Below are 9,318 nucleotides of genomic sequence, written 5' to 3'. Positions count from 1 at the left end.
TTAGTTTAACCACACTTCTTCACCCCATGGCCGCAGTGATCAATGTCACAGATTTATACACTGTCTAATTGAGAAGATACTAGTATTTTGTGATGAAATGAAACATGATAGTCGCTGATCTCCAGGAGTGTCAAATCCCCAATACTGTATTATTGTGTCAACCCTGAGCACCATTCAGACAAACTCTGGACACACAGCTGGCTGATACTCTCACACTTCTCAAGTGAATTTTTAAGAGGTTGCCATTGAGCCCAGTTAGCGTGGCTCAGTAGGTGAGCATCAACCCATGAACCAGAGGGTCACGGTTCAATTCTTGATCAGAGCGCATGCCTGGGTTGTGGGCTGGATCCCCAGTGGGGGGTGTGGAGGAGGCAGCCAATCAATGATTCTTTCTCATTATTGATGTTTCTATCTCTCTCTTCCTTCCTCTCTGAAATCAATAAATATATATATATATATATTTTAAAAGTTGCCATTGAGTTTTCCTTATTTGATGTATTCAGAGTCTCTTCCTACCTTTTGTATCCTTTGGTTTATTGTGACTCACCTTTGTGTTGCACTGGGTTGAAAGACTTTGCAAATTTGGGTTTGGCAGATAATTCTGATGAGTTTTGCTGCACAAAAGAAAAATGAGTCATTTGGGCATTAATGGTATCCTTTCAGTGACAGTGAACATTTCCTAACTTCTTGATGTCATTAGCAATCCTTTATTCTATCTACATAGCACATTATTATCCTTTTAAGAAATTTGAATACTCACTTCTTTATTCTTTATTCTGCTTTAATCAATTTGAAATGCTTAAAACTTATTTCTAAGTGAATTTTTGTTCCTGTATATTCTTGGAACTTCTAACAACAAACTAAAAAAACAGCTCTAAAGGATATATTATCCTTTTTTATGCCCAGGCTTACATTTCTTGGTTCACATATTTATCACTAAAAAAACCTATCATGGGAAAACAATACTTCTAGTAAAAAATGGTCTCCAGTAAAGCTTTGTTTTATTCTGCCTCCTCTTAGTATTCAAATCTCTTTGTGAATAATGCCTTTGTCGTTGATGCAGAGGCTAAAACAGAATTAAAATTTTTAAACTAAATTATCAAACTGAAATAAAATATTTAAAAGAAACAGCATGCACTTACTGGGAAAGGTAAAAGTGTTAAGACACATTATGTCCTTTACCCACTCATTAATTAATTTATTCATTAATTTAACATCTCATATTGAGTGCTGTTGTATGCCACATACTATTTTAGACACCATGGATATCAAAAGGAGTAAGCTCAATTTCTTGCTACAGTTCATGTCATGAGGAAGCTAAATCAAGATAGGAGAAATAGGTTCTTATAGGTAGTAGATGGCCCAGTGATAGCCTCCTGATTTTCATTGAAATTTAAAAGTGTCTACCCCACATCAAGCTCTGAAAAAAATATATATATATTATAGAGAAAAGAATGAGAAATGTCTGAAAGTTCCAAAGCAAATTTTCTAGAATTCAGGGTTCATAAACATACACTACTATAACCCTAAAGAAAAATTTTAAGGTTGTGATCATTGCCATTTAAACTACATCTTGCCCCATTTGGAGAGAAGAGTCTTAGGTTGCAACAAACTCAAGGACTCTACAGAGTCTGGGGAAAGCAGCCTCTTAGGCAGGTACAGTTACATACGTTTCAGCTGTTGCTTGAAAGCAGGGCCTGAGTCATGGGAAATAGGAATAAATAAACCCCTTCTTTGTGGAGAGGATACCTGTAGAAGTCACTAGAGTCTGACTCTTGGTTCAGAGTTGTAGACTGTGGCTAGGGACAATGGAAGGTCCAAGAAGAGACCCTGAGCCCTCAGCAGGGGGAGGATTTTGAGAGAAACATCATTGTGGGTCACCACAGAGTTCTGGTGGCTTGAGAGCTAGTATTTGCTGAGAACATCGTTGGTTTCTGCTTTCATTCCCTTCAGCCAACTATTCAAATGTTCACTGCTGTTTTCAGGATTCTCTACTCACCAACCCTTTGCCCATTGCTCAATGGATGGCCTTGTCTCCTACTTAATAAAACAAACAAACCCAGGTCTGAATTGTCCCACATCATGTCCCCAATTTGTACATGTTGCCCTGTCTGCACCAGCCTGAAACTTCCTGTGTCCAGGGAAGAGCTTGATCCCTCCATCTGCTGTCCAACTGCTCAACCTGACTTCCCAGGAATCTTCTTCTGTCAATTATCCTTCCTCTCTCATTGTTTTCTCTTTGCTGGCTCCTCCCGACAAATGGACTTGTTCACATCCTGGCAACTCAGCTCGCCCTGCCCGTCGTGGTTCTGTGTCTGCCATCCTCACTCTCTTTCCTCTCCCACGAGAGAATCGTGACAGGAAAATTCATCCCCAGTGTAATCTCTTCTACTTCTTCTCATCATTCCTCAACCAGTGTAATCAGGGTTGCTGCAGGTTCATTCCAACTCCCTCTTGAAATTACAAATACTCATCTCTTCTGCTCAATGTACTTTTGTTTTAAAGAGAATAAGTGACCTAACCAAAAAACAAAATCCCATTTTTATCACTTGGTTTGAAAATACACTTGGAGATAGGGTGCAATCCAGGAGATGAAGACCCCTCACTGACCACCGGGGCCTTCTGACAAGTGTCAACACTATGTTAGAAACAGGCAGAAAAGACACTGTCAGGCATCTCTGCTTTTGTTTTTGTTTTTGTTTTGTTTTGCTTATTTTAGGGTGTTTTTCTCTCTTTGCTTACAGGGTGAAGAGTGTCCTGTCTCACTTTATCAAGGTAAGGTTTTCCTTCAATGCAGTCGCATATGCAGTAGCTCCCTCCTTTTCGTAAGAGCAATGACTTATTTATTAGTTTCACATGTGTGGCTCAAGGGATTTCAGTTCTTCAAGACATAAACTCAAAATCCATGTAGCAATCCCTTTGACTCAAACCACATGAAAATCAATCTTTCCATTTCATTGAAGATAAAGAAGAACGTTAGCCCTTCTGCTTTGAGGAACTAGTCAAACACGTAGTTTTAATAGCTGAGAAATTAGAAACCAAAAGGTACTAAGTGAGTTTCCTAAGATTGTACCACCAGTTACAGAAATACAGGGCACACCACCCCAAGTCTAGTCTTCCTCTGTCACCATGTATTTGATCTCCTTGGGTGGTGAACACACAATGCAATACAAAGATGATGTATTATAGAATTGTACACTTGAAACCTATATAATGTTAGTAACCAGTTATTTTAAATTTAAAAATAATAATAAAAGGAAATAAAAGTGGGGGGGGGAGAAATACAGGGGAGGTCTGCTGGCCCGTGGGCCCCTGATCCCTAATTTATAGCAATGCTCTCCATCTACTATGAAATGCACACTTAGAAAAAATGTTTAATGTCAGAAGCTAATTCACTGTTTGTTATTTCAAAGGTTATTTTGTCCCTTGTAAAAATCTCTAAACATCCACATAGGTTTTCATGCACTTAAGTCAGTAGACTTTTGTCAAACACAGAAATCTCTACTTTAGAAACTTTTCTGAAAGCCCTCAGTGTTTTGCTGAAAGATGAACGTCAAAATTAACTTCAAAAATACAAAACATGCGTGCAAGTACTTTTGTTTCTAAGTATACTCTCCTTATGTGAATGACACCTTTGTGGCGAAGCATGAGACAGGAGTCCTCTGTTTCTATACAAATGTCAGCTTGTAGATGTAAAAGCCAGAACTGCATGGGACAAAGTCAATTATACCAGCTTAAGAGAGAAAATTTAGAGACTGCGTTTTATATATTAGAAGTTAGTCAAGACTTCACCCTTTAGTTTCCTAGAGAGGGAAAAATGGTTTATAGGAAAACCAAACAGGCAGAGAAAAGGGCCTTACCGACTCTCGCAGTTGGGAGACAAGTCAGACTAAAGCAAATGACATTGTTCAAAGGTATTTGTTCACAATAGCACCCACAGACCTGGATCCTTGAATGTCCTGAACATTGTTCAGTCTTCTCATTCATTCATTCATTCATTTATTCATTTCCTCTCTCACTCAACTCTATAATGAGTATTGACCATGTGCTGGGCACTATGACATATAACCAGAATATAATGGTGACAGAAACTCAAGGGGTTTACACAAAAGTGGTCTTTCTGTGAGGCTGTAGAAAAAGGAAAATGGAAAAGTGGACCTTCGTGCCTTGAATGCATGGCACTGTGAGATAATTACCTTTGATGGTTGCTTCAAAGAGCTTAAAGGAGACAACGTGTTGAACAGCAGTTGTCGCAGCTGTAAGGGCAACAGAGAAGTACTAAGACGCACATATACAAACATACATAGGCAAAGCAAGAACAAAACTGCAGATTGAAACTGTAGTTTAGAGTAGTATTTCCTGGAAGCTAACAGACTATAAGCATGGGTATCTGATGAAATGATTTATCTTCTTTTACTTCCTTTATTTATTTTATTTATCTGTAAACAAATCTTGAGTTAAACAAAGAACAACAGAAGCAAAAGCCATAATAATTCAAATTCTAGACATTCGTAATTGAAAATAATTGCTAAACTGAAGTTTACCTTTGAAGTTGAAGAGTTTGCTAACCATGTGCTTTGTACAAATGAGAGAATTATTTAGGCCAATCAAGAACAGCAAATTGCTTTTCTGTAATTAGCAGTTTTGTGCATGTGTTAATTATAAAATATTCTTTAGTTCTTATTTTTTTAAAAAGCCTACATCTATTAGCTTATTACCTTTACCGCTCTCAAAAGAATTGCTCAATGCTTGGGAAAAATAATAAAATGAGATTATTAAGTTTTTTTCTATTATCTTTTACTTACATTGGTCATCCTTTTTAGGTTATTTAATTTTAGAAGCTATTTACTATTTAAAACTCTGGATATATAGAAGTAGATATGTCTTTCAGTATATTCTAAGTAAATGGATAAATTAAAGGAACAAAAGGGAATTTCCCCATAAGGAAAGTACTTTTGCTCTTTAATGATTGCCAAACCATAATGTACTAGTAATTTACAAAAATTTGAAGTAAAAACACTTTTCTGCTTCTTTCTATAATGTCACATTACAGATTGTGATTAGTTCTATATAGCTTATAATCAGCAGTGAGTGTAGTTCCTTTGTCGCCTGACTGAGACTGCCTTTTGCAAAATTACAGAATTTTATTACATGATTAGTTCTATATAGCTTATAATCAGCAGTGAGTGTTTAGTTCCTTTGTCGCCTGACTGAGCCTGCCTTTTGTAAAATTACAGAATTTTATTACAAAAGTACCCATAATCTGGCTCTGTTATATGAATAAGGGCCTCAGAACTGAAGAGGAAAGGTTAGCTGCCTCAGTTAGGGGATAAAGAGAGAAATGAATACACATACCTTACTATCCAAGAGCATTCCAAAGCATAAGATGAAAAAACCCTAAAAAAATAATAAATCACATTTTATTTTTTCCAGAAAAGAAAGCATATGTAATACTATCTTCTATTCTATCACCCAACATTGGAGTTGTCTGCCCACTAGACTGAGGGCTCCTTGAAGGCAAGGATACCCTGTGACCTCCACAATGCCTAGCATGCCACAAAGTACTCAAAAATTTTTAGTCAAATGTATAAATAAATAAATTGAGGGAATAATGTTTTAAATGCATGCAGAGCTTCATTTTCCCCTTAGTGTCATCCTCAACCCAAAACAAATAAATTCCGTTTGCTTCTATATCTTAGCCTTTCTTTAGGACAGGCATTAAGTGAACATTTGCTAAGCATCTCTGATGGCAGAGGCACTGTGGTCCAACCCTAAGGCCAGGTGGAGGGAGTTGACCTCTATCAGCACCCTTTCCATCAAGTCCTTGGGGTGGGGTACCCTTGGCAGGGGCTTTCTTGGGCCTTGAGATCCTCCTCCCAGTCAGAGCACCCTCAGTGCAGACAGTGCAACACTAAGGTTCGACCACCAGATCCCTGAGTCATTGTGCAGAGGTGACCCAGCAAACCATCATTGGACCAGATTGAAGGCTCTCTTCCAGATTCATCAAAACCTAGGAATTACTCTGTCCACCTACTCCCCAAACACTCTCTGACTGGGACATGGAAAACCCATTCTTTGCAGCAGGGGTGGGCAAACTTTTTCTGTAAAGAGCCAGATAGTAAATATTTAGGTTTTAAAGGTCACACAGTCTCTGTTACAACTGCTGAACCCTGCTGGCATAAGGAAAGCAGCCACAGATCATATGTAAACGAAGAGGTGTGGCTCTGTTCCAATAAAACTTTATTTACAAAAACAGCACTAGCTGCGGTTTGCCAGCTTCTGCTCTATCTCACTCGGGGGGCTACCTTTGCACCGTTCAGAGTCAACGGGGCTCTTGATTTATTTCCCTCTCCCTGTGTGCTTTCACACAGGTCGCCCTGGGGAAAGAGGACTGAGTCAGCAGCAAGAGAGATTAACATTAGCTCGTGAAGCCTAGCAGATTTAGAGCGCTGGAATGGGTTACTGAAGAAGTTTAATATTCTGCTTCAGTATAAGAGTAACTGTTGAGGAAATGGAACTTTTTTTTTATTATTCACTCTTGCCAGGAAGTTTTGGTTACAGTTCTGCTGGAGGCAGGGAGATAAGATAGCTTCAAGAGTTGTCTTGCCAACTTCAGTTCTCTACAACTATTCCAGTTACCTGATGGCATGATAGGTTATTCTCACCTGGAATGCATTGAGCAATGCAAAAATAACGTGCCACGCCAGATTCTGGCTGTCCACCATTACTCCTATGCCAAAGCCCCAGGTGAGCCCCAGCAGAGGGGTCAGAATGAGGATGCTCTTCCCCATGCGGACGATAGTGGCCTTGTTGTCCTGACTCAGCTTCTCTCCAACTGCGGGCCTCCAGAGCTTCGTGAGAACTAAGAGCACCACCACCAGGTTCACAGCCACAATGGTCAGCACGGGAACAGCGAGGGCCAAAAGGGGTTTGCTTCCACCAGACCAGTTCAGCCAACACACGTCTTTCCTTTCGTAGCCATTGCTAGGTTGTGTGACCGCAATGGTGATGACAGATATAATGAGAGGACACCCATAGCCCAGGCAGAACCCGACAGCCATCATCAAAGGCATGGCCAGGTGATGGAACACGAGGACGATCCGATAAGCCAGCAGGAGGCCGAGCAGGAGCATCCAAAAGAACAAGGAGAGGTAGAAAAAATGTGTAAAGAACACGGCAGCTACGCAGACCCCAGAAGGGTTGACCGTGGCTTCCACCGTGGCAGCAACAATAAACCAAACATCAGCAATCAGGAGGCAGAGGGATATGTTGACCATGCAAATATGACGTGTGTGCGAGGTTTGGTTTTTCTTGACCTGCTTCCAATACAGAGCCTCGATGATCAGACATAAGATGAGACTTCCAATGGAGATGCCCAGCCCCACAAAGGTGATCCATTTCACAACCGGAATGATGGCAGGGGGGACAAAGGGTGACATCAGCATGGAGAACGAGGTCAGGTGAGTACACCGGCACGTCACTGTGTCTGGAGTTTCATTCACTAGGTGGCAGCCTGCCTCATTCCATTGCAAATGACTAAAATCCCAGAACACACAATGAGGCTGACTCAGGTTTGATTCTATCTTGGAGAAAATCAGGAAGACTTCGTTTATGGAATAGTTTTGGATAACCGTGGTTATCACGGGCCCATTGACCTGAGCATTTCCAATTTGGGTAATGGGTAGAATGTCCCCCAAGGTCAATGAGGCCATGCTGACAATAGTTCCTGGAAGGGTCCCCTGGAATTGGTCTGACCCAATTAACACACGGCCTCTGATGGGAATGGAGGTGTTTGGGGGGAACATTTCGGTCTGATAGTTGTAACCTGTCTTATGTTGGCTTTTGGACACTGGAATCCCTTTCCAGTTAATGAATTCCCGAGAAAAATTCAGAGGCAGAGCTGTTGGAGGTACCAGAACGCTGATGCTTTCCAGTGTCTCTAGTAACTGGGAGCTGGCATGCTTTTCTTCCTGCAGTAATACTGTCCAGTTGGTTACTGATGTTGAATTAAGGATGTGGTCAGCTATACTGATGACATCCTGAAATGCAAGGAAGTGAGTCAGTTTGTATTTTGAATAAACGGGCAAGGGGACTAACAGTGGATAGTCATTAGTACTAAAGGTAGGAAAATGGCCCTGAGAATTGGCTCAGTTGATGATCACATTAAAACTCATCAGTGAAATTCAGCTCATTTGTTCTGCAAGTGGAAGGTTTGGGTTAAAAAACTTGGGTCAACAGGATTATGTCAGTTGCAGGGCGATTGCTCCAGGGCGTTCGTGGGCATGCCAAGGTTTCGGCATGGATGAGAACCCTGCGATTGGGCTGCACTTCCTTCTCCGGAGGCGGCAAACAGGTTTCGGCATGGATGAGAACCCTGCGATTGGGCTGCAGTGGTGTGCACTTCCTTCTCCGGAGGCGGCAAACGTGACTGCATTACTCCTCAACTCAGAGTGTGACATGACTGTTAACTGCTTTCCCACGCTATGCTTGTTTTGCTAACATCAGAAGTTCTAAATCCATGTCACAGATGTTCAAGTTTCAGTTCATGTGTATTTATTATTTTTGTTTAATAGAAGAGAGAAATATAAAGTAAAAATCCTTAAAAACTGGAGGCAAGCACAAGGAAGTATTGAATTGCTGTTGATTTTAATGGTCAGCCTTAGTTTGAGAGATACCTTTTCCAAACCAGTGCTTAAACATGGCCACTTTGTCCCTCATTATCCTCTGTCTTTCTTAGGACTCTAGTTCCCAGTGTCTATCACTCTGGGCCACTATTTACCCTCACCGAGCCCTGTGGCTTCTGGCCCAGGATCCCATAACTCGTTTCTTCTGCTGCCTCCAGGATCCTCTGCCTTTGTTTGCCTGCTCTATTTTTCTCTTTAATTAATTTTTATCCTTTTTATGTCATTTGGTTTTAGTTGGTCTCTTGCAAACAACACGTGGTAAAACTTAAAAAAATCTTTTAATTGTCTTTTCTTTGATTCAGGGGGTTTAATTTATTCATATTTAGTGTCATTTTGACACAATGGTCACCTTATATGAGGTTAAGTATAATTGTGTGATTATGTAACATTATACATTATATAATCCAATTCTGAAAAATACTACATACTCTAACATAAAATGCATACATCCAAGGATATTTATTTAATAAATATTTATTGAGTACCTGCTACATGTCACTTGCCATTCCTCGCAGGGGTCCTCAAACTACGGCCCGCAGGCCACATGCAAATACAAATATTGTATTTGTTCCCATTTTGTTTTTTTACTTCAAAATAAGATATGTGCAGTGTGCATAAGAATTTGTTCATAGTT

The 9,318-nt window shown here is 40.3% G+C and overlaps 1 protein-coding gene across 1 annotated transcript in view; it reads right to left on the bottom strand.

Moving 5' to 3' along the window:
* Positions 1 to 543: 543 nt before the first annotated feature.
* The window catches only part of ADGRF1 (adhesion G protein-coupled receptor F1), a 39,573-nt gene continuing 30,798 nt past the window's right edge, over positions 544 to 9,318 (bottom strand). Inside the window, 5 exon segments of the mRNA XM_014535349.1 lie at positions 544 to 573; positions 576 to 614; positions 4,197 to 4,256; positions 5,356 to 5,397; positions 6,666 to 8,039. Coding sequence (XP_014390835.1) covers positions 544 to 573; positions 576 to 614; positions 4,197 to 4,256; positions 5,356 to 5,397; positions 6,666 to 8,039 — 1,545 coding nt within the window.

Source organism: Myotis brandtii, unplaced genomic scaffold (assembly GCF_000412655.1).
Source record: "Myotis brandtii unplaced genomic scaffold, ASM41265v1 scaffold143, whole genome shotgun sequence".
Classification (NCBI taxonomy): domain Eukaryota; kingdom Metazoa; phylum Chordata; class Mammalia; order Chiroptera; family Vespertilionidae; genus Myotis; species Myotis brandtii.
Note: the sequence above shows the minus strand (reverse complement) of the source record. Positions and strands in the feature narration are given on the sequence as shown.